The following is a 26,222-nucleotide window of genomic DNA, read 5'->3' on the forward strand; positions in this document are numbered from 1 at the left end:
ACAGATACAGAAACAAAAACTTGAAAGTCTGAAGGATTTGGGACGTGTGGACGTATTGAGCCAAAACTGAGCTGGCATAAGAGCTGCTTTACTGTTCGCCCTTGGCCTCTTTCCCTTTTCAGTTTACTCCAAGGCAGGCTGCTTACAGCTGTCTCTAAGGAGCCCTAATCAAAAACAAAAAAGGTTAAGGACTCACATTGCACTCATCTCAATGGTCACCCCCATCCCCCCTACGAAATCCTCAAGGCAGAGGTCCACATGGTCTATATCACGCTATGAGCTCACCAGAGGCGAGTCATGGCTTCAGCGCCAAAGAGCCAAGCCTAACACATCATTATTGCAGCTCATTGTTCCAAACTGCATCCTTATAGGAGTTACCCACATTTACGTACACTCACAAATAAGACTCAACTAAATACCTAAAAAATGAACAGCCATGACAATTTCGTGAGTTATCATGAACATTTATTGGTCATAATGGGAATACAAATGTCGTGCATATTTACAGCATATAAAAAGTTTTATAAACCAAAGGGAACAATAACGGCTAACTTACGCTTGACACATGTACAAACACCAATAAAAGGCCGTCTTGGTATTAAGGGGAAGTTGTAATTTGACATTGGTTGCTTTCAAAAATCAAATGGGAAACTGCTTTCAAACCATAATGGGGCCCCAGAAAAAGAATCCATAGCAAAGCAAACACTCACATCGATACAGACACACAAATAACACATTCATAGAAAAACATGAGGTAGTCAAATGGTTAAAAAAATACAATCATTAACTAGTAATCCATAACTAATCTATGGATTTATGCTCCAATTTTCAGCTGTTCTGAATTCAGCATTTACTGTCTCTCAGCGAAGCCACATCTTTTACCGCTACAGTAACACGTTTGGTGTGGCACAGCATTATTTCGTATTTATTAAAAACCCGACATTATCCATACCTGTTCATGAGGGGGGGAAGTTTTGAAGCTTTTCCCAGCTTGCACTGGGGCAAAACTCAGGGAGGAATGTTGGTATTTGAAAAGTGACTCTCACAAATTGTATTGAATTGTTAGTTCGAGTGAAAAATATCCCCAAATTATCTCAAATGAGAAGATTAGATCCAGAACATAACTCGAGGCTCGGGCGCTTAACAGCATGAGTGGATGAGGGCGGGTGGGGGGTGAGGGGGATAATTATATGTTTAAAATGGCTTCGCCACACTCGATAAGAGAAACCACAAAAGTACAGGAATGCCAAAAGCGTTAATCCCGCTACGGCTGCTGATTATAGGCTGCGGCACATTTCAACTCTGCAGAGCGTGGATCTTTCACTGAGGATGATCACTGTACCCTGCAGTGGGATATTGGTTTTTTTTTTACAATTATGCTAATTGCTAACAGCAACAGTGCTCTGCAAAAGGACTGCTGCATATATGCATAACTTAGCTTTACCAAATAAAGCTTTTAGCTGGATTTTGGCTGTGGACACACATGGCAGAAAGCCCGATAAAACAAACAAGCTGTGAAGGTTGCTCCAAACAGAGTGTTTCTAATACAGCTTAATAAAAAATATTTCTCAGGTGTTATTGAAAACAGTTGAGTTTCCACTATCAAAATAACTGAAGGTTGATTTTTTTTTTCCACTGTTCCATCAGGGGTTTAGGCATGATTTCATATTTTTTTCATTATCTTAAAAGAGGGTATATGTCACTGTTGTGACAACCAAAGAACCAAAACAAGTTGGGTATCTGGGTTATTTTATATAACAATGGGGAGGACTCCATCCTTTACTAATTTTATGTGGAAAAATATATATTTTTACATCTATAGCTACAGCTTATCTTTAGTGAAATAAACTTTATACTTAAGATGTACAACATCTGATTTCTTTACTTCATATCTGACACAATTTATATAAAATAGCGAGAAGCGGCACATGGAAAATTGAACCCAAACACTATCTGACAAAATAATATCGTGCTTAAACAAAAGATTTGTATTCCAGATTTGTTTACATATGATAATAATAACAATCTCTTTCTATTGTATTCTTTATGAAGTCAATAAGACACATCATCCCATCGAATAACAGAAAGAATTAAGAAAATAATCATGACATATTTTTTTACATTTCTTTTTCAAAAATATTAGTCCCTTTCTGACTATAAATACTACTATTTCATTTTCATTAAAGTGTCCTAAAGAATGGTATAACGTTTAAAGAAATAGTGTAAATAAATCCTCCCGCAAATGTGTGTTATGTATGAGCAAATCCACAATTCACAGTACGTACACACATAGAAGACAATAAATTTCTTTTAGTTAATATATTCCAAAATATAATTTTATACACAAATATATATATTTATACTCTCTGTAGAAAGCTTTATACATGTTTACATGAAAAAATGAAAAGCCTTAAGATGATACACATTCTGGTTACTGCTTACAAAGTTAAATGATAGCAGGGAAAGGGCCCAGTTTGTCCTCCACATACATACAGCAATCATTCATCAACGGTGGGGTAATCGTGGTGCTGCAGTTTGAAGAAGGCAGGAAACTATACGTTGGTAAAAGTCAGCTTCAGCTGCAGCTTATTCAACACACAGTCAGTGCCGAGATTCATAGAAAAACATCTGGGAAAAGGAAAACCAAACACTTTATGTTTGATCTCTTAAAAATGACAACAAAAAACTCTCTGATAAGGAGTTCAATGATTCATCAGCCAACTGACAAAGTTAATCCTCGCGTTATCATGAGAACAAACTAAATCTTTATTTTGCAGCCTTTCAAATGTAAAAATGTTCTGCTTTCACTTTGGGGTTGCTGGTCTGACGGGCAATTGATTATCTAATAATTAAAACTGTGGGATCCAAACCATGATTACCATATAAAACCATGACTGTCAAAACTGTTAACGTAGTTTCTGTTATTATAAAATCTGATTAATGAAGCTCACGCTGACGATCCAGCAAAACTCAAAAGAAGAAAAAAAAACAAAAACTACTTTGCACACACGAGTAATTACAGTAATATACAAAAATATACAGGCCTTGAACGAGCAAATCAACGTTTCGAGAAATACCCTTATTCACTTGCTTAACATGAGTTGCATCAGTATTGAATATAGTGCTGAAGGCAGTGGCGGACTAGCATAGCTTAGCATACAAACTGCCGGCAGAAAGAATCAGTAATATGAGGCACAAAAAGGCCACGCTTAAAAATGTCCCAAATTTTCATTTTAACTTTTCTGATTTTTTTCATAAAAAGACAAGATCTAAAGTAGCATGTCTTTTTTAAAAATTGCTTTACACTAAAGTTGGTGATAAGCTAGGTTTAGCATAAGGAATAGCCTAGCTGCTAGGTGTCCAAAGCTTTAGTTTGGTGGGCCTATTTCCAAACTTTTGGACAGAGTATTTAATGCTCACTAATCCACAAACCTAAGGGATAGTTCAGTCCTATAACTGAGCCTGGGTAACATTTTTTACATAAAATGTAAAATGTTCAATAATATTTCATAAAAGAGATATAAAAAATAAATCACATAAATCAATTTATGGCCATTTTTGTAACTTTAGCATTAAAAAGGTCTCACACATAAAAGAGTCAATCACTCCCTGCAATAAGTTCCAAAACAATGCCTGCCCACTGTATAATTTAGTTATTATTCATGTCATAATTATAGTCTTGCTGTCACAAATAAATATTGATTCCTAGTATTTTGTATTTTATATTCACCATGACTTAAACATACTGAGTGTTTTAGGCCTATTACCCGGAACTACTCTTCCTAGAAATGACTACCACTCCCCTGAACTACTCATTTCCACCAGGTATGCTAAGCTAGGCCACTCATCAACTGAACAGAGCTCTATAATTCACACACAGACATAAAAGAAGTGTCAATCATCTCAAATAATAATAAGCAAATATTTCTCTTAATGCTGAAGTCTTCCATTAACAACAGCTAGTAAAAGGGAACCCATAATGCCCCTGTGAAGTTGAGTGAAACCAAAACTCAAATCTTTGCGTATACCAAGAGTTACTAAAGCACACTATTAGATCAATATACTTTACCGGCCTGTGTGGCTGAATCCATTAAAAAGTACAAACAATTCGAAAATGTGGAATTTTCTCAGCACGTCTTTCACATTTTTCATTCACATTTTTTGGCATTTACCCTTTTGAACACATTCATACCCAGACTACCTTTTTAAAGCCATAATCTCTGAGTCAAGATGATGACTTGTTCATACTGCACACTTGTCCGCATGAAAATAGTGGTTTATTTGCTTCCTTGCAACTTTCTAGGTTCCACTGTCATAAAACAACGTGCTCCGGCCCAGCCATCAACATCTCACTTACTAATACTGACGTCACTCCAGCCTTATTGTGTTGGCTTGCTCTCTGAGCACACCTGCTTAGCACAACCAGCCCCAATCAAACCATTTAAGGTCAAAACAAAAGGCTGTGTTGTGGTCAGAAAAAAGCAGCATTTGGATTCGAAAGAAATGTCTGAAATAAACTTGCATCTGTTTCTCGGATGAGGCTGCCAAGCTGTGTCTCAGAACTAACACACATCAACATAACCAAGACAGTTCATTTGTCTGCACACGCTTAAAGTGGCACCAATTTAGCACAAGGACTTAAGGTGTTATTTTTTCTTTTTTTTTTGTAATCATGCTTTTTTTTCCTGTCCTGTCACGTCCCCAAAAATAATTCCTTTCATGGAAGGAGATAACAAACCGGTCCCTGTGAACCGTCAGAACTTCCTGGCAGTGCATCCTGCTGGGCTACGCGGTGCTGCTGCTGGAACACGGTGTGCTTTGCATGCTGCCGATACTGTGGCCTGTACTGCTGTTCTCCGAGGCAGGCTGGGACTTCTGGACCGGCTGTGTGCCAGCTGTCTCACCTAGATGTAGAGCAGAAGAGGGAGTGGGGCCACAGGAGGAAGGGGATTGGACCAGAGGGAGAGAGGAAAAATGAGTATAATTTCCAAAAAAGCCAACCGTAGGCAAGAACATTACAAAGTGATTTGGTTAAAGCTACAAATTGAACTCCTCTAAGACTGTCGAGCCTCCATTGTTCTTCTGCACACAGAAAAAATGGGCTGCATAAAGCTCCTACTGTTTACTATAACTGCCACTTGACATAAAGCTTTCACTGAAGCCCGTATAAAATCTGAGCATTCCTATTTGGATTAATGTACTTTTATCCCTAAGAAAAACAGTGTACTTTTACGTATAAAGAACTCAGGACTTCATCTGCCCTCATTTTTGACCATTTTCAACCATAATCTGCCACAGATTCTGTTTTTAAAAAGTAATCCTCTAAAGATGCCACCTCAAAACGACCAGAAACAAATGGTCGCATCCTATCTGACAGATGATATTTTAAACAAAGAGAAGAAGATGTTTCTACGTTCACAGAGTTCATTTCTGTCTGGAACCAATTAGCCTTGCTTTAGCAGATAAAGGCGAACAAACACAACACGGGCCCTGTGACCGGAGCTCAAACCAATGACTGGTTTATTGTTCTATGTCTAAATAAGCATTTGATTTCGTAAACTCTTGGGATCCAATGGCTAAAATGAAGGGAAAATAGAAGTGCTCGAGTTTGTTTCCAAAAACTGTCTCTGACAGACAATGAACAGCTTCTGAAATAAAGCCAAGTCTGTGTTTAATTTGAGTATTTGGCACAATTACTACTGCAGTGTGTCCCTCGCTTGCATTATAGCTTTTTCTCCTGGAGAGAGATTGTTCTATCGATAGTTTAGTTTGTACTAGAGGTCGTGTGTGTTTTATACATATGCTTGCATATATGACAGGCATATGTATCCACAGGCATCCCTTTCCCTCTTTCGGGCCCCACAATTCTCCTAATGTTTACCAGAACAGGGCTGCCAGCAGTCTTTCCCTCACAGGACCAAGAGTGCTGCAAAACAAAGGCACTTGGATTCACCTCATCTGTCAGAGGAAATTTAAATTCCCAAGTCTGATATTATCTTTCTAGATAGGAAAGATAAAGGCTGCTTTTATCTGACCGAAACATAAAGTGAATGAAAACTCTCTATGAAAGTTGTTGTAACAGATGTCTACTCAGGGACAATTTGCCTTAGATTTCAGTTTGGGAAAATACTGACCCCAGTATCTCTTGGATACAAAAATTCAAACATACAATGTCTTTGTAGTGGCTAAGGATACAGTAACAGCATCCAGGACAGAAACTTCTCCACCCAACATCCGCTCTTTGCATGCACCTGCACAGAAAGCACGCTAACACAAAGTTAGCAATGAACCCGGCCGTTTAGCTGGCTTTATATTCAACTCATGGCACAGTCAGGCTTGTTCCACCCTACTCCTTCTACAGCAGGATCACTGTGGTGATCTCTGTGAGGTGTTCTTTGGGCTGGTTAATATTCAGAATTTCTTTTGGTAGAATTTTCCCAGACCATGACAGCCAGAATCAGCCAAGCATGCTTTTCAAGGGCAGGAGAAACCAGAACTTCCACATAAAACCCAGTCGTAGGACTGGGAGAACATACAAACTCTACATTAAAAATAACGACATAGCTCTGGCTATAAGACCACGTTGCCATTATAATTTTATAAAGGCTTGTGGAGTAATATTGCAGAAACAAACAATACAAAGCTCTGCAAAGTTTTATATAGGTACAGCACAACTTTGAGCTGAATCCTAATGTGACAAAGATAATATGGTTATGTTTAACCGTCTCTTACTGACCATATCTGTCCAGCTTTTAAGCATGACGACATTTGGGAATTAGGACTAAACAGAAAGTAAAGCAGGGGCCCATGGGATTAGCGTTGGTCTTGAATGTAGTAAGTATAAGACACATTCACATTGTGATAAGTAAAAAGTATTTTAATTCATTTTAAGAGGCGTATAAAGTATTTATCATGGAGTTGAACTCATTTGATACTAATTTATACAAAAGTCAGCTCAACAAAAATCATGTAATCGTGAAAAAAGTGTTTCAGTAGTGACTCAACAGAATGCAATGTCATGCTCTGACTGAGCTTAGAAAAGTTGGTGTGGCTGTCTAGGTTTAGGTTAGATAAAACAGTGAGTTTTCGGATTATCTTAGTAACGTATTTAAGATATGAGTGATGGTGGGACAATTTACTATGGCCAGATGAGCTTGTTTAAGCATTTCTGAAATAGCAAGGCTTGTTGTGTGTTCTCACGGTCAGAGGAAGGACAAACAATGACCTGGTGACAGTGTGTGGGATGTGCTGGAACAAGTTTGATCCGAATGGGTCCAACTTTCAACCTGCAGGTTTTGCTGTGGGTATCAGATTACACGGGACACATTTAAAAGTCCTGCAGCATCCTAGGCCTCCAAGTGATTGGACCTGCTTAGGTAGGAGAGGTCCTAACATTTTGGCTCATCGGAGTCTGAGAATGTCATTGTCATTGAATGTCAGAGCAGATAATGTTTGAAGTTTCTCCTTGTGTCTGGCTGTTTTAACAGTTGGTTTCATTTTGTGGATGAAAACAAAATTCTTGCACAAGGTGACAACAGCTCCAGCAATATCCAGCAACCTACAAGCCGACTACAATATATGCGCCAAGACAATGAGAAAACTGTCAAAGGTTATAATGTGAGGTTGATGTTAAAGCATTTATGTTGCTGAATGCCTTGTAGGGAAATAAATCGTAATAGATAGAAAAACCCAAAATATAATTCCAAGGACTATATCTAACTGTTTTCTGAGAGGTCCTCAGACCCTGAGGGGATAGACTCAGTTTAGTTTTCTTGTTTCATCATTGGTTTAAAATATGCTCTCAAGTGGTATTTTGAGTGGTTGTTTTGGAGGATATACTTTCTTGGGTTAACATGGGACAGAAAGTGTTGCCATATAAGGTCATTTCAACTAATCCTGCTTAACACACCCATCTAAAAGTGTACTTTAATAATGGAAGGAACTTGTGCCTTAAAGTCATCGCCATGCATGTTTCCTCCTAACTGCTATCTCCACCTCTGTTTTTCATGCGTGTTCACCTTTGATATGTACTGCCAGCCAAATGTAAAGATTTGTGTTTCTTTCTTGGTCACCCACTAGAAAATCCATGAAGCACAAGTGAAGTGGTTTTCTGAAGAGAAGCCAATACCAATATTGTGACAAAGATAAAGGCACTAAACTCTGACAGCTGATCTTTACGTCTAAAAGATATTCAGAAAGAGCTAAACTCATTAATGTGACAGAGCATGACTGGAACAGTTTGCAGCACTGTAACCTGACACGTGCCTGTATTGTTGTAACTACCTGGGAGAATGATTTACACTGCCAAACTGTGAGCTCTTAAAAAACCTTCGCTTTACATACCGAATGCTAAAGTGAAACAGCCTAAGCCCTTCTGCAAAACGCACTGAGCTCACAGGTCAGTCAGTTAAAAACTAAGGCAGAGAAGAACAGGGCAGCTCTATGCAACAGTGAACTCAGTGGGCTGCTGGGAACTCACTTCCTCTCATAGGTCAGTTAGGGTCAGCGGGCTGGGGACGAAGGGGAAGGTCTTGGCATCTAATGGACAGATTGTGTGTCTTTTCCTGTGAGCGCCCACTAAACCCTACAAGGGGAATTTCCAACTCGTCTCCAGCCATTGTACTGAGAATGTACTGAGAAAGACCACCACATGGCCCCCAAAACATTCAAAGGCAGGAAAGAGAAGAGCTCTTGCTGCTGACCAACAGGATATATTTACAGTAGAGGAGTCAATACGTTATTGTGAGCTGGCCTCTGTCAGCAGCAGGATGTTTGGCAATCACAGCGGCACATTTCTGGCACAGAGACCCTCAGGCATTCCTTTGCATCTTATCTTTTCATTAATGTGGAGAAGTGAGTTGGGGCCACGGAGAGGCAGGTAAAGAACCTACCTGTGTGCGCGTAGATGAACCACAGAGCTGCGGTCAAGAGAGCCCCGATGACAAAGGCTGCAAAGGCGATGCCCACCACCACAGGAGTGTCCAGTACATACACTACTGAACAACAAACCAACACACAACATGGTTTTAATGTTAAACAAGTGTATTATACATACAATTACAATACAAATATAAATTACCTAAAATATGTAAAACAAGAAAACAAATATTAGGAACTGAAATCGTAACTAAGTTCATCTTTTACCCAGTCACACTGCCCTTGCATCTATTGCCTATATTCTTGGACTCTAATAGAGTAGCTATGGATGATTTACAAAAAACAAACAAAAAAATAACAACAACTATTGCCTGGCCTAGTTAGCTGTGTTATCAGCAAACTACAGATCCATAGTTACTGGTAAATTCTAGTTACGTTCTTCAATTTGAAAGAAAAAAGTCCAGCGAGCATCACAACTGTTATGGTAAGGACCAATATGAAATATTAAGTGACCTAAGCTGATGATTCCTTATATAGCTTCATTATTTACTGGTTTATCTTATGCAGTTTATTCATTTTTGGGATCCATATAATCCACTAATATACACATGGACATACGCAAAATAAAATGCAATCATATAATACTTACCATCAGGAGAGGGCTTACGTGGCTCTTCTGATAATTTTGATGTAGGATCTGCAAAAACAACATATAATAGTTTAAATATATGTTGACTATTGCATGTACAGATGCACAGTATACAGTATGAATTATGGTACATTAAAATAGCACAATGCATGCTCTGAGTCAGCCTGTCAGGAGCAGCAGATTGCTGATACTGCAGTGTGTTGATAAGCAATTCTCTGTGGAATGTGATCCAGAAATCTGAACCAGGAAAATGCTGAAAAAGCAGCTATTCTGTAAGCCGGCAGTGTCCTAACGGATGAACCTTTTAACTCCAACCAATCATGCTCACCCATTTATTTCAAGCCATCTGGAAGGCTTTCAAAAGTGAAATTAGCTATAATAATGTCTTAACAAACAATACAAAGGCGCTTGTGTACGGGCGAACTCAAGAGGCAAACCTGGTATACGTCCAAGACTGGGGCACAATGGCTGCTATTCTCGGACAGAACACTTTTAAGTTTTCATCTCGGGTAATGGATGATGACAGGTCATCAGAGAAGACTTTAATTTCAGAGGGGACGATGGCCAGAGGACGTCCTCTGTGCCACCCTACTCCCCTTCAGTCTGGAGCTATCTGTCCCGGGTGACTTGTTATGCTAAAAATGTCGAGGCCATGAACACATGCAGCCTCATAAGCAGAAGATAAAGGAGGAATATACAGACTGAACCCAGCAATGCACAGGAGTGTTTAATGCTCTCGTGTTAACTCGACTCAAAGATCATGTGCAAGGCTGAAAGCTCGGTGCTTTCAAATACTGCCTTGATGTCTATAGGGTACAGTTCTCTGCAGGACATCTGACTGGTCTTGAATGTTGTTTTCTACTTTTAACAGAACCAGACATCTGCTTCAAAGTTGAACTTTTGATTTATGTTAGCTTTATGTTGTTACCAAACTTGAAACAGCCCTGATATCTCTATGAACATCATTTATTTATGTAAATTTGCCTGATATGGAAAGAAGCACTCCTGCGTAATGACTTGTTTTTGTTCAACTTTGGCCTTTCGTCATAGAGCTGTCGCTCCAAGACTCTCAACACAGAAGAGTTTCAAACTTATAAACCATGCAAAGGTTGAACTCCGTAGCTCAAAACATGTTATTTAACCCAGCTCAGGTCCACAAGGTTACTAGCTCTGCCTAAAGTGCGGTGTACAATCTGCAAGAATATTTACTCTCTTCTTTTGTTCATACTCTGCTGAGGCATGAATCCTAACTCACGTTTATCCTTTCTTTTTCAGAACTAAAAAAAAAAATATATATTTATGATCTTTTTAATGATAAAGTGAGCTTCTTGACATCTGGCCAGTGAATACAGCAAACCATATGGAGGGCCTCATTCAGTTGGTTTTAAAGTAATAAATGAGATATTTTATGAGAAATCAGTTACTTAGAAAGACAAAGTTATCTAAAGGATGAACGCGTTCATATATTAAACGCTGCAGTTCAACCTGTTCAGTCCAATGTGATATAAAAAATTATCCTCTGCCTTTACACTTTGCAGACTTTAAACTAAATTAATACTACATGTACTGATATGATGATATAACCAACACTGCCAGCCTCTCAGATAGATTATACCTTTCAAGTTTTTCTAAACGTTCCTGAACCCATAAAAAAGGGATCAAATTTATTGACGTTGTGAAGCAGTAAATCTAATTTTGATGGTAGAGCTTTGAGGCTGTTATGTTTTTCCATGCACAAAGTTGGCCACAAGTTGCTCCCTTTGATTTGTAGATTGAACTCAGCTTTTTGGGATGTTGTCCAGTGCAGAACCGTGGCCCTTGAAAAGGCTGCTTATTTTGTTTGCCATCCTAGCATAAGCGATGCCTTTGTGTTCTTTGAATTCGAGGGGTTTTTTTTCCAGTGTGTTTATGGCATAAGTGTGTTTACTTACTCCATGGAAAATAAACCCGCTGCACTGGCATAGGGGTGCATGCAGCGCACCCTGCCTGTACCACTTTGGACTAGCTTGGCTTAGACACTCAGCCATTACTTCAAATTTCACAGTCTCTGTTCACCAATATCCTCAGCATCAACACTGGCATGTCTGTGCTAAAAAGTGACTCCATCCATATAGTATCATTGCCCAGCATTGGAGGCTGACATCCAATTAAAATGTAATAAAGCCACAAACTTCTGGTTAGAATTATCCTGCACAACTCTGACTCACACTAGAGCTCAGACAAGTAGGAACTTCAAAGCTAATAAAATTACTGATGTTTAAGAGGAAGACCAGGATCTGAAAAATACCATCAGTGCATACACTGCAACTGGGAGAAGCCATAAAATGAATCTAATCAATCAATAAATTGTTTGGTCTATGAAGAGCTCATCACAACTGATATTACCACCCGAACAAAATACAGGGTTCAAATCCACAATGGAACACTATTCTGAATAGCACACATATACTGTAGCACAGAGATTGACCAAGCCAATACCAAAACCAAGTTTCGTTAGGTAAAGGAGTAATCAGTCTATTTTCTACCATTGTGAAATAGCAGTTGGGCTGTAGCTTACACCAATTAAAATGATCTAATTTACATCAAATCACAAGCCAATAAACATGACTCAAACTGACCCCAGGTCTCGTGTTGATGTCATTGCTCAGAGGGAGATGCTAATATGAAAAATGCTGGCAGTCCGCTAGAGAAAAGGCACTGATTATATCAGTCCATTTAGGTTTAGGTCATAATAAATATCATGTGATGGCATTACCTCAGGTCTCCATCCTGCCTTCTAAACGTACTTACACCCCCTGAGGTGCTACGATAAAGAGTGTGAACCAACGAGTGACTAAACATCGAGGGACCTTTAGGCTCTGATTGAGCGCTCAAAGCCAACAAGGGGACCACCGCTCCTCATTTTCCCCCTCACTAGTGGAAAGCTGAGGCCACAGTGAAGGGCCTAAGTGAAAACAACTGGATCTTAGTAACGTATGACTGTTCTTTTCCATGTCTCCCTCAGCATGGTCTGGTCCACAGCAGAACTGGGCCTCAGCGTTAGCACACTCCCCTTTATCAGCCATATGCTAGTTTGAACACACACACCCAAAAACACACTCTTGTGTACAGATGTCAATGTAAACGGAGACACACCATATGTGTATGCCTAAGAACCTGTATACACAATCATATACACACAACACAGTTAATAAGGACCAGATGTTGGACCGTGATCCCGTCGTTTGGTCTGATCTCCAAGTATCGACTTTATGCGGTTCCTCTGCCTTCAGAATTGCTTCTTTCACTGTGCATACTCGTATTTGTGGATGTCACAGTTCCAAGCACAACTGAACTCCTGGTGTAAACAGATGTAAATTATGTTTGCTTTTGCTTTTACTGACCTGGTATGTGGCTCAAGTCATCCATCACAACCAGCGGTTGAGTCGAGACCTTTTTGTTCATCATCATCGCCATGATATTGTCCACAGAGAGAGAATCACAGTTTTCAATGGGTGGCAAACACTGTGCAGAAAATAAAAAAAATATCAAATTAATACACACACACACAACCCCGTTCAGCTATCTTAGTAAGGACTTTCATTGACATAATGGTTTCCCTAGCCCCTTACCCTAACCATTAAAAATGAATGCCTATCCTTAACCCTTACAAAAAAAAAAAAAAAACAAACAAAAAAACATGACTCTATTAGTGGTAGAAATAAGCTTATAATTATTTTTATATTTAAAAAATTAAATAATTATATAAGAAATATTATATTCATATCAGATGGATTAGACAGTTTCCTCTTGCACTGAGATTGCAAATAAATGTGTGATTTATAAAAACTAACAAAAGATTGTGTGGGAATGTTGAAAACTAACAAGTAATTAACCTCACAATTAATTTTAAGAGCACAAAATAAAGCACAATAAGACTCAGCATTTTGTGGAGCCTAAATCCCCTCCACAATTCTTTAGAGGAATCTGTCTGCCTTTCTGGTTTTAATATAATGTTTTTAGTTTATTTTTAGGATTTTTTTTATATATACCACACTTCCCGTTAGCTCATAAGCTGAATTCTTACACAATAATTTAATATAAGGACCAGTCAGTCAGATAGGACAACTACAGTATATGCCAAAGAGGACCGTCGAGGGAAGGAGAAGAGGAGCAGAAAAGTTTATCAGGAGCTTTAAAGGAGAGTATGGATGATCCAGCGGCCCCTAGGACCGTGCACTAAAGCTTTAACAAAAGAGAACTAAATCGAACTCTTTTTCATACCTAACCATAACCTAATTGTTACCCTGACACTAAAACCGCATTTTGAACCTCAAAAAGGCCTTCAAACGTGTAGGACCGGTGAGTGTGTCCTCACAAGTGACTGTTGGCTCTCACAAGTATAGTAGAATGCAGATTTCGGTCCTCACAAAGATAGCTAGACAGGAACACACACACACAGATATATATATATATATTTTTTTTTTGGGGGGGGTAACATTTAGGTAAGACTTACAGAAAATAAAAGAAAGCGCTTGCACCAGACAGAACAAATAACAGAGGGAGAAAAAAAGATGATTATTTTGCTCAGTGGTCGGCCACTTGGGAAACTGTGCATCGATGCATGGTTCCCGCTTAGGTTTGGGGGCAGACCTGACACTGAATGTTGCAGGTCAGCTGGAGTAAAGATGGTCTCCTACAGGCCCGGCTGCTCAAACAAACACTGGTGATACTCTGGGAGACTAAAAAAAAACCACAGCAATGGCTCTTTGGGGAAGATTATTCTGCATACCTGTGGTAAATTTAGATTCCTCTGAGATGACTTTGAGCACAGAGACATCTCACAATGCAGGAAAAGCAGGGACACTTTGAAAGTTGAGTTGAAGATGAAGCTGAAGGTTTTCTTATCCATCTTTGTAGGATGGACAGGGAATTGAGGATAGTATGTGATGGAGGCATCTGTGGGACAAACTGTCTCAATGAGTGTGTACCCTAAAGACACGCTGGGATTGGAGTCATGAGAAATGAAGCACGATATGATGGTGAACCCCAGTTCTGGATCTGATGCAGTTGATGTGATCTGGAGTGGATGAGAGGCAAGTAAAAACAGATTTTATTTGTCAGTTGTCGTGACAGGAGTCTTCATGAAGTGAAGTGACAAAACTGAACGGCAACACAATACTGCTCTGATCTGATGTGAGCTTTACTTTATAATATAATCATTTTTGGAAGAAAACCTAATCTGCTGTTGTCTGAAGAAGTCTGCAAAGTAATCTTGTTGGACAAAACATGCAAAATGAAAAAGGTGTCATTTTGTATTTGAAGATTTTAAGAAGATCGCAGTAACAATAAATACAAATTATTATTATTGTGTTTTATAGCCTAGTCCTAAAATTGGGAACAATGATAAACACAAATACAAACAAACATAATTTACAAGATGTTAAAATGCTAATTTAAAGCTGAAACAATCAATATTTTCGTGTTAAACTGGGCAGGACAAAAGGGGCACAGTCAAGGTGATAACCCTCAGCTCTAATGAGCTTCTGGTTTCTTTTAGAGCGTTGTTTTGGTTTTATGCTTCAGCTCACTTTTGCTGTACCAGCAGCTGTTCAGCAAAAATAAAATTCAAATCCCACCTTTTACTAACCACAACAGAAAAAGAAGTTCAAAAGTTAGCAGGCAGCTGGTGGCAACTAAAGTGCCAAATAATTCTGTCAGCAGCAACCCAAAGCTGAGCCAAAATAGACTAAATAAGTCTTCTAATAGAAATATTGCGATGTATTTATAGCTGCCAGTGTAAAGATATGCAAAACAAAACAAGAACGACTGCCTGAAAGGTGAGAAACAAATATATTTAGTCATGTTTTACTTATTTCTCAGCTAAAATAAATGCAATGCACTTAAGAGGGAAGGATAAAGACACTCTGTGAGCACTTTGTGTTTACAGCACACTGGCTTTGTGTCCATGCTGTGAGTGAAGCATCTCATTCTGATGTCATCCTACATCACCTCTTCAAAGGACTTTTCAGTCTTTGCTATCTCTTATATGACTAGCATAATTACTGTAGTGAAACAGATATTTTTAGCCAGATGACATGCAGAACTGTGATATAATAAAAGCAAGAAGTGAAAGAAATTATTAGCTTTTTAGCTTGAAACAGTCACAGTGCTCTTACCGAGCGGAGGGCTCGGTAAGAGATTAAATCTGGAAACGCTAAAGCCTCAGATGGAGGCAGATGGTTGCAGTTTTCTGCCAAAAGTTTTCATTTACACCAAACATGTATTCTGGCGTGAGAGGTAATGTATTATAAATGCAAAACATACCTCCACAAACACTTTCTTATTTTGTGAAACGGTGAAGAAATTCTGGCGTGCAGGGTTGTTGATAGGCAGCGAGTCGTACAGCTCCATGTTAAACGTCATGTTGTTGACTGGTTGCCTTGGTGGTTCCTGTACAATCCTGGGAGCTGAGGTTTCCTGATTCTTAGTTTTTCTTGTGTATGTGCAGTTGAACTGTTAGAAGAATAAGGCAAAGCCAAAACAAATATCAGCAGGACTCTGACGTTACGTTCCACGGCTAAGCGCTCTCACTCCACATGACTGTGTGTCACTGTTTGACCACATTAAGACAGACCAGGAACAAAAGAGATACTGTATAAACAAGAACAATAAGTGGGAGACGAGGACTGGATGAGATAAAGGAAACTAAGCTAGCAGAGAAAAGATGGAGAAACTTCAAAATGGAAAATGGAAGGTCAAGTTCATTAAACGGACATCATGGAAAGATGGGGAGATTGCAGCCAGAAGAGTCTTTACTAGCAGCCCAAGGGGCAGTAGGAAACTGGTGTTTCTTCCAACTATGCATGATTTACTGCAGTTGCGCATATAGAGATACAGTTTATCAGTAGTCTCGACTTGTCAACTTTCCCCTTGCAATGAAGTGCAGATCTGACAGAAAAAGGACCACAATGATTCCAGAGTCTTACCAATATGGTGGATGAATCGAACGTTTTCACGGGAAGCATACTCTCGGGGCCTCTCTGGTCGCTATTCCCATCTTTAGTCTCAGCATGACTTACAGTGACCTGCACACCAAAGAGAAGTTTGTTACTAATCCCACGCTGACAAACCTGAGCACAACAATCAGCAGTTGACGGAAAGTTTACACAAGATTTTTTTCCAATTTTTTTCCCCCTTTTTCTACTCCCTTAGTATTGCCTCATTCAGGCGGAGATTTGAATTGTTAAGAGAGGTCGGCAAAACATTCTTGCTTAAATCTGGGAATGTCCTGTGGCCTCAGTGAGACAGGACATATTTCTAATTTCTCAGTGGAGTAGTGGCATGTCAGGGCCTGAGATGAGTCTGCTGCTTTACAGAGAGGACTGTCTCAATGACACTAACAGAGCTGTTTTGAAGTTTGCTGACCTGCCTTTGGTGCCACTGCTGAAATAAATCAACATATCACAGCAATGTGGGGACAACAGCCAAAACACATTAGCTTTGATGAGTGGGAACCCAGACAATTGAAAATTAATCTCCTTTGACCAGAGGTCAGAGGTTGTCTGCACGTCCAAATGATAACACAAAAGATGACCTTGGACTTATGCCTGGGTTTTTAATCTGCACTGGACAGAAAAAGTGTTTTTTCCAAACTTCCCCAAACAAAAGATTTTAAAAGGCCAGGGTAGAAGTGATTCATGCTTGCTTGTTAGAACAAACATGCTGAATGAATGCATTCCACAGTAATGAAGATAACTGGGAATGTCTTAATCACATAAAAGCAGGTGATCACAACTAGATACAAAAATGAGTCAGAAATGTAATCATTTTCCCTGCACATATTGTCCATATCTTTCCAGTTTCCATTTGTACACAAAAAGAGCATGGCTATCAGTGGACATCTTTATTTAAAAAATATTTATTTATGACACAAATAAGTGTCAAGCCTCTGAATGAGCATTTCCCATGGCAGTGCTGACATTTAAGCACTGGTCATGCTAAAAAAAAAAAAACACCCTAACAACTAATCTAATCAAATTAGCCTTCAAAGCTTTCTGCCAGATCTTTTTTAAAATGTGATTTATTTTCTTTGAAAGAGTATGTGTGTTTGAGTATTTCAGCTCAAATGATGATCTTTTTTTAAACTAATCAAATACATTTATTCTCTGAATGTAATTAAACTGCAAGTTAAAGCTAAAAATACCTTAAAATAAAACAAAAAGGCTTTCTGACAGTGGGCACATTTTTCCCTGACTTCAGAGTGTCACAGCTCTGTACTACCCATAGATATCAATGCTTTAACAAGCCTAACATCTTAATATGTTAAACCTAGGCTAACACACATCTATATGTTAGTCACTCAGGAATTGTTTAGACAAGCAAAGTTTGACTTTGGCACGTGGTTAAAACTGTGTAAAGGGTGTATTTCAACAAAAACTAGTATCTTTTCTAAAGTTTAAACAAGTAGAAAAGAAAGTTTTCTGGCTGAAAGCCTTTCTGTTAAAATGTTCTCATTGTCTTCTCATTAAGTTGTTCTCATTAAGTTGACAAGTTAAAATAAAGCAAGATAATTATAGTGACTTTTTAAAAAATGAAGAGTGTTTTGTAGTTTATTTCAATTTAAAATTAAATAATATCTTTGTATTTATAGTAGCAACTAGAGGTCTGATATACAGAGAGGGCATTTTCAAGTAATTTCAGCTACACTGTAACACCAGATAATATACTCACAGAATTGATGTAGATCGTGCTATCCTCTATGGTAAATTCGGTGGTCTGACAGCCAGTCAAAGGAGTTTCCAGAGTGTAGTGGGTGGCATTGACTGTTGCTTTGCATTGTGGGTCTTGAAGTGTGAGGCTGGCATTTGTAAACCCGCTTGCCTAAGTTAAGAAAAAATAAATAAAAAGACAAACATGGATGGAGATCAAAACACTTTTCCTTTATTAACTTTTCAGAATTGTAAAAAGAAAAAAAAAGGAGAAAAAAGTCCAAGTACTTGTGCAAAACCTGGAGTTCTCAGGAATAAACAAATCCCACAAGGTGGTCTAGCTCCAGCTCCCAATTACAGCCTATGCCAGTTTCCATTCTGTGATGTGGGCTGATTGAGCTGTCCCTATGTTCAGACGCCAAATGCTTGAAACAGCCCTGCCTGCTTCAGTGATTTACTTTTTCTCATTTCACTTTTGTAGATCTGAAACTTGCTATCCCCACACAACAGATAGGTGGGGTCAACTGTCTCCATAATTATCCACATGTAACCATTAGACCAAGACAGCATCATTATTTGGTAACAACCTCAGCACACAGTGCGTGCTTTTTGAAAATAAACAACACAGCGTCATGGAGGTTTATGCTAGTATTTTGTAATCGCTGCAGAAGACATTCATTCAGCCTTTTAATTGGTCTAGACGCTTCTAGTCTTTTTGGATGAGCTCCATTTTGTTGTTTTCTGCTCTTCTTGTCACATTTTGTCACACTGACTCTGTGTCGTGTGAAAAGAGACGCAAAAGTAAAACAACAAAATGCCTTTCTCATTGATCAGAAGCATAGAATACATCGATATTTAAAATAACCATTATTTGTAGCCTGTTGGGCTCCGGGCAGAATCAGAGAATGTCCGGTTGTTTACTCACCTGCAGACTCTGTTTGTCAATGCTGACCACCATCCTTTCTTTTTTGCACTGCACACTATGGTCAACATTCAAAGTGATTTCGGGCTCATCGGGCTCGTAGGGCAGGTGTCCCAGCGGAGGCATGCCCCCAGTTGTAAGGAATGGAAACGGCAGACCGGATCGTCGCAGTGGAGTTCCAGCGTCAGGAAGAGGACTAGAATCACGCAGGATGGCGAGTTCGGGAGGTAATTTGCTCTCCAGAGAATCCACGACATCTAGAAGTCACACGTAACCTCATGAGGCTGATTTTGCATCCAGGAAACTACACCTACAACTTTTTACAATTGAACGCTTGTTTTATGCTTCATCATGAATGGAGAATGTGATTCTTCTTCAGCTTACCTGGCTCTCTAAGTCGGATATTGAAGTGGTTTGCCACGGGAGTGCTGGTGTAAGATGTGACTGGATTGTGGCCAAGATCGCTTGCCCACTGGATTAAGGCTTGTGGCCCTGATGGCAAGCGCTGCATGGGGGATTTGGACACTAGCGCCTGTGAGCCAACAGTCACTGTATTAGAGGCCTGTGGAATAGAACTCTCATTAGATGCTTTCTCATCTCTTCAGGTTTTATCAAAGATATTCAACTTCAAGTACAGTCCTGCACTTATTCTGCATGAATCATGTGTGAATCATGTGAATGAGTGTGAGGTAATGGGCGTGTCGCAGCTCGATCATTGCTCAGAAACCAACATGTTAGCTTGCTCCTAAAAATTTGCGTCCTGCCCTGCTGCTCCCCCAGTGAGGGAGGCCTGATTCTTTCTCACAGCCATTTCCCACACATTCAAGTCTCTTGAGCAACACTTGACGAGAACCTGCTTTCTGACAGATCGAGGCCTGAGTTTTATTTTGGCCATCATATCACTTGCGTAGCTGACGATCTCTCACACATTGGTTGCACAAGCAGCGTATCCTGTGTACCGCTGCTGTCAAGTAAAAGTCAAAAAGTAAGCAGTGGGGGAGCTAAAAAAATGACTCACCTTTTGGATGTTTAAGATAAATGGTTGAGGGATGTCAGCTGTTGTAACCGGTTCAGGTTTACAGTAAGCTAGTGTTACACTCAAAGTCAACCATTTAGACACACATTCACCATGTATGTTACAATCTTGTAAACATCAATTAAAAAGAATAAAAACAACAGTGATGTTAGGTTCTATTTGAACAGTTCAGCTGGACGTAACAATGCTAGAAGATCATAGCAATGCCTGTTGCTGTGTGATGCACTGCTACATGCTAAAGTTAGCGGTTTCGCATATGCACAAATGACAACTTTAACACGCTGATCTTTACAAGGTGTAATCTTCCAATCATATTAACATTAAGCTGTTTGTTAATTAGCTCTAACCCAAAGTAAAGGAAGGAATTCAGATTTTCCAGACGCTGCTCTCATTGTGAAGGCGATTCAAATAAACTGCACCTGGGACCACCACATTAAACAATCCAGGGTGTGTACGAAGCTATCACACTAGTCAAACGAAGTGGTGTTTGAGGGCCAAACGTGCCGGAGCACGGATCCTCCGGTGAAAATGCATCCCTTAGTTGTTACATTTATAGCCAAATTGATGTTTTTCTTTATGTTTTGTACATCTACTAAACTGCTAGCTAAATATAATCCAATAGATTAACAAAATTTAACTCCGTAAACACTCAATTGTTCTCCCCACTAAGTGTTATGGATTTTGACCTGGCATTACACCCAAAAACTTTATTGACTCAGTGTATAGCAGGCAGCTGTACAAACATAGCATGCCTGGCAAAAGTGCAGTGTCACTGCTGCAGCAGTGTATCAGCATTAGACACTGAGGAAACACAAGCCCTCTCCCACACACACAGACAAACACACACACAGGGAACACAAATATACATGCTAGAAAATGCAAACTTAAGAAAGTGGCATACAAAATTAAAAAAAAAGTGTTGGTGATTCTCTTTTAGTTCAACTGGAATTGTTCTTTTTACTCCAGGAAAAGAGGAGCTCTAAATTCCAGCCTTGCAGCAATTGTGGTGGTTGGACCACGGCCAGTTGTGTATCGACATGATCTACAGTTAAACTATTCCTCTAAAGTGTGCATAGGTGTCGTATTCTTATGGTTCCCGAGGGTCCTGAGACTTGAGTGGCAGTAATGAAGATTTAATATCAAAACTATATGCTCAAGCACACCGTTGATATGCACAAACCCAAGCGTATACTGATATATTGTAGTAATTAGCCACTGTTTGTCTTTTGTGTGTGGTGAGGAAGCCCGAAAGCCTGAATAAAGCGCCTCGCGTATTTCACATTATGATTGATGGGAAGCAGCTCTGGCCCAATACTGCAGCACGCCTGACTCTGAAAATATATGATGCCCTCTTCACTCCAGCCTCTGGCTCTCTCAAAGTGATGACAATTCCTGGAGGTGCCACAATGACATTTCACAGTTCCTCCTAACCTGTTATCCCCACCCTGTCCCCCAGCGTGGACCAGGCGCCACTTTAACATACATTTTTGCTGTGACAACTTCTTTGGCCAGCAGCGTAAAGTGTTGACATTTCTGTCCGCGACACCTAAAGTGATATGTGATCCAACTATGTAAAATCATCCGTGATGCCTGTAGAGCAAAAAAGATATCATTTGATGGAAAGCCTTTGTCTCTTGTAATGCTGCCAACTTACCACCACATGCACATTGCCCGTCACATTGTGGACTTTGACGACCCAGTTCACAGATTTAGCGCATTTGAGCAGCAAGACAACGTCACGATGTACCCAGGTACCTTCCTTCAGTGGCCGCAGATCAACTATGACATCCACCTGGAAAGCACTGCAGGAAAAAAGGAGAGAGAAAGAATAAATAATAATAGATGGTCAGGTCTATGTAATGTTACTGTGCCTTTGTCTGGCCAACTAATTAAAAAGCTGGAGGTATTCCCAGAAAAAAAATTGCAGACGTACATAACAGATAACACCGCAGCAAGATACAGCACACAAGATACAACACATTCCCAGATTTTCTGTCTTTTGGGTGTACAGAATAATCACTCCACTGGGGAATGAGGACATTATCTGGCAAACTGGACCGTTAGACCAAGTTTTGAAATCTCTTCCTCAAAAGAAAACCCCTAAGTGAACATAACCCCCCTCCGCCTTCATGTTAGTTCCCATCCAAAATAAACTCCACAGAGATTATTGCGAGCATCCTGACCTCAAAAATAAACCGTGACAACATGTATTCTTGGCCTCTGCAGCCTTGGCTGCTCACCTGCTGGCATTTGGGGCTTGGAGCTCAATGATGTGGACTTCTTTGTCTTTGTGGGGCACAGAGAGGACGCAGCCTTTTGATGTCTGTGGCTCCTTGTAGCTGCCCAGGTAGTTCAAAGACAGGAACTTGGAATCAATCTTGCAGGTGTCAGAAGACAGTGGATCTGAAAGTGGAGAAATGTTTGTGTTACTGTTCAGAGGGGCTGTGAAACTATTTTGACCTGCAAAGGAGAAATATAGCTTCTGGCACTTCTCTACCAAAGAGAGGTCAGAGCCTGATGTCAACAACAGAACAGCAACCCCCGCTCTAGTGACGAATTCAACGTCCTGCTCACGAAACCTTCGGAAGACTGAACATTTGCTTTAACCCAGCTGTTCCCATCTACAGCAGAGTTGCTCTTGTAACCCTGCAGCTACTATTCGCAGCACTAACAAGGCCCTGGGTTGTGCGCCCGACGAGGTTGGGCGTGCCCTGGTTGGCATGATCTGTCTTCCCATCAACAGGGAAATTAGATTTTATGTGGGAAATCTTAGCAAGATGTTTTACCAGAATTCTTTTGCAATAACAGGACAATAATATTCATGCTCAGTCATCAAAACTTCTTGTGTTTTTTCCTTCAATTTCACAACAGTTCAAAAATTCATTAAGATGAAAAGTTGTGCTCATTCTCAGCACAACGGGAAAACACAGACAGATGCTTCCTTATTTGGCAAACAGAACTTTGGACAGAGTGTAAACTGAAGGCTGGCACCTTCCTCTCCGGAACTCTTGCGGCACTTAAAGAGCTGAGGAGAGACCTTGAGTGTGGGCATGCTAGAAAGCAAAGTGAGGATCTCTCCATCTTCATGAAACACTTCTGAAGATGTGAAGGAGTGGAAATCTACAGCTCTTTACTTGAAGTAAACATCATGGCACTCTGAGGTTTTGCCAAACCACAGCCCCTAATGACACCAGCCAAGAGCGTGAAGGCTGAGCAACCTCTCCGCTCTCCACAGAAACTAACAAAACACAGAGAGAACTTACTTAGTGGAGCCATTAATTTCTTTCTGGACACAAGCTCTATATTCATGTAGTAATAGATTCTCATTAAAAACAAGTTATCTTGTCTGAGAACTGATGAAATGCAGAGTCGGATGTGTTGTCTGTTCACAATGTGAGTGCAGAAAATAAAGAATTGTAATTCTGCATCTTGAACATGTGTGAAAATCAATCATGGCCACCCCGGAGACTCCTTCTGTGCTCTTCACTTGAGAAACCCTCCTTCCTAAACTTATTGAAAAAACTGGAAAGGATTTGTCTAATTCTTTCTAACCTCATCTTTCCCTCCTAACTTTTTTCTTTCCTGGTAAAACTACCACCTATTCCCCCAACTACAGAATATGACACCTTGCACCTTGTTAAAAAATGAAAAGCAGTACTGTGTGTTTCTTTGGCTTCACTATAAAGTCTTGTGTATTAACAGCAAAGTAGCAGCTACTTTAGTGTCTGTAAGCCCCAAAATTCAGTAAGTCAAAGTACTAAACTCATCATTTTGGCTTCGTAGTTCAGCTGCCATAACTTTTGTTTTACAGTTGTTGAAATACAAACCAATGTACATTTTTCATTTCTTGTCAAACACAAAAACCCTTGCACTGTCGATAACTGCAGAGTTGTTGCTATGTGTGTTTTTTTCTTTGTTTGCTTGCTCTGATACGAGGATTTTAAGTTTGAAATAAGGATGATAAAAGCGCGACATTTTCCATTTAAATGGGATCATTTTTTTGTCTTGTAGAAAAAGTACTTGTCTATATATATATATATATACATATTTTTAAATGTATTGGCTTTATTCTGAACCCAGTCATTTTTAAAGATGTTACAATGTTACAGAAATATAACCATTTTTGTTCTGGGTTCCAAGAACTCTTGAGGCTGTAAGCAAGCAAAACTTAGGAATACCACAGGCGGCCTGTTAAAAAGTGTGAAAGGGTGACTGTCTTTTGAGGGAAGGAAAATCTTTTTCTAGCGTAGTGCATGTAAACCTCTAGCCTGGGCTAAAACACAAAAGCTAAGTAAAGTTATGAAAGCTAAAGGGGAATGGGGTGGAGGAGTGCCTTGGGGCCCAGAGCTATGTTTGGGAATTTTGGGAATCTGGTGCACACCTTCTCCGACTTTGATGTAGATGTCTTGAGTCATCTTGAGCTCAGAGAAAGAGGTGACTGCCCTGTACTTCTTCTGGGCCCAGTTGAGGAGTTGCTCATTGCCGTGGGGAAAGGTCTCTTGCTGTATGCGGGTGAAGAGGGAGAAGTTTTCCGGCTTAAACCTGACCTGTGAGCCCAAAGATACCTGGAGGAGAAGAAAAAAAAGCAGGAGTGTAAGGAACAAAGGAACTGTTGGGATAAAACGTTACCTGCTCTATATAACGTGTTTTCTTCAGTTTTTTCAGCTTTCCTCATGTCCAACTCAATTTCAGAGAAAATGTTTTCTGTTAAAAGTGTTTCACTTGTTGAGAATTACATGCACTTCAACGTTGCTCATTCTTATTGCGTCACAAAAATATAACCTGTAAAACACAACAAAGCAATCAAACTAACTCTTTAAATACGATTGAATTATCACCCTATTAGAGCACTTCGCTCCCGCTCTGCAGGCCTACTTGTTGTTCCTAGAGTATTTAAAAGTAGAATGGGAGGGAGAGCCTTCAGTTTTCAGGCCCCTCTTCTGTGGAACCAGCTTCCAGTTTGGATTCGGGAGACAGACACTATCTCTACTTTTAAGATTAGGCTTAAAACTTTCCTTTTTGCTAAAGCATATAGTTAGGGCTGGACCAGGTGACCCTGAATCCTCCCTTAGTTATGCTGCAATAGATGTAGGCTGCCGGGGGATTCCCATGATGCATTGAGTTTTTCCTTTCCAGTCACCTTTCTCACTCACTATGTGTTAATAGACCTCTCTGTATTGAATCATATCTGTTATTAATCTCTGTCTCTCTTCCACAGCATGTCTTTTATCCTGTCTTCCTTCTCTCACCCCAACCGGTCGCAGCAGATGGCCGCCCCTCCCTGAGCCTGGTTCTGCCGGAGGTTTCTTCCTGTTAAAAGGGAGTTTTTCCTTCCCACTGTCGCCAAAGTGCTTGCTCATAGGGGGTCATATGATTGTTGGGCTTTTCTCTGTATCTATGAAGCGCCTTGAGGCGACATTTGTTGTGATTTGGCGCTATATAAATAAAATTGAATTGAATTGAATTGAACTTCTCACTGTTTTGCAAAGCTTGTACAAATATGCTCAGGATATTTCTACACATGTTCCTCAACACAACCAGGTGTCTGGTTTCCAGTGTAGTGCGTCGTCACAAATGTATAGTTGTGTTTTAAAGTGGCCACAAGGGGCAACAGATATCCCACAAGGGACAACACATATCTTTGACACACACAAACCCAAGAAGGCAAGCACATTTACATATTAAAAAGAGAAAATATAAACTTTTTCAGGAAAAGACCACCTTTGCACCTTACTGGAATTCAGAGCTTCATTTCAAAGACATAAACATTCACATACATATTTACTGAAAGCCTACCAAACATCCAAATGAATCCTAGCGCACGTCTAGACACCCCACCTCCTTTTATTTCCGTGCTTGTTCTTCTTTCCTCCAAGGTATATTATCTGTATGCATGAGCTGAGACAGTGCTGGCAGGCGCAATTGAAACATTAAATCCATTTGAATCTGAGAAATAATACGTCAGACCACTTCTCTGTGATGAGTTTATGAAGTTGTCCCTAAATTGTAATCATGCTTCAATGATAACAGAATAATATCCCTTCTGAC

The 26,222-nt window shown here is 39.8% G+C and overlaps 1 protein-coding gene across 2 annotated transcripts in view; it reads right to left on the reverse strand.

The window, feature by feature from the left end:
• Positions 1-443: 443 nt before the first annotated feature.
• The window catches only part of tgfbr3 (transforming growth factor, beta receptor III), a 72,907-nt gene continuing 47,128 nt past the window's right edge, over positions 444-26,222 (reverse strand). The window contains exons 5-17 of one of the 2 annotated variants that reach the window (XM_087836816.1): positions 24,556-24,739; positions 22,415-22,577; positions 21,829-21,976; positions 19,523-19,700; positions 19,142-19,395; positions 18,239-18,388; positions 16,495-16,593; positions 15,833-16,021; positions 14,298-14,585; positions 12,910-13,030; positions 9,527-9,574; positions 8,892-8,993; positions 444-4,904 (exon numbers count right to left, since the gene is read on the reverse strand). In XM_087836816.1, coding sequence (XP_087692942.1) covers positions 4,786-4,904; positions 8,892-8,993; positions 9,527-9,574; positions 12,910-13,030; positions 14,298-14,585; positions 15,833-16,021; positions 16,495-16,593; positions 18,239-18,388; positions 19,142-19,395; positions 19,523-19,700; positions 21,829-21,976; positions 22,415-22,577; positions 24,556-24,739 — 2,043 coding nt within the window. In that variant the 3' untranslated portion in view covers positions 444-4,785. Of the gene's footprint in view, positions 4,905-8,891; positions 8,997-9,526; positions 9,575-12,909; positions 13,031-14,297; positions 14,586-15,832; positions 16,022-16,494; positions 16,594-18,238; positions 18,389-19,141; positions 19,396-19,522; positions 19,701-21,828; positions 21,977-22,414; positions 22,578-24,555; positions 24,740-26,222 lie in introns of both variants that reach the window. The other variant, XM_087836815.1, reaches the window with a different exon arrangement.

Source organism: Neolamprologus brichardi, chromosome 23 (assembly GCF_056152115.1).
Source record: "Neolamprologus brichardi isolate AB-2024 chromosome 23, ASM5615211v1, whole genome shotgun sequence".
NCBI lineage: Eukaryota > Metazoa > Chordata > Actinopteri > Cichliformes > Cichlidae > Neolamprologus > Neolamprologus brichardi.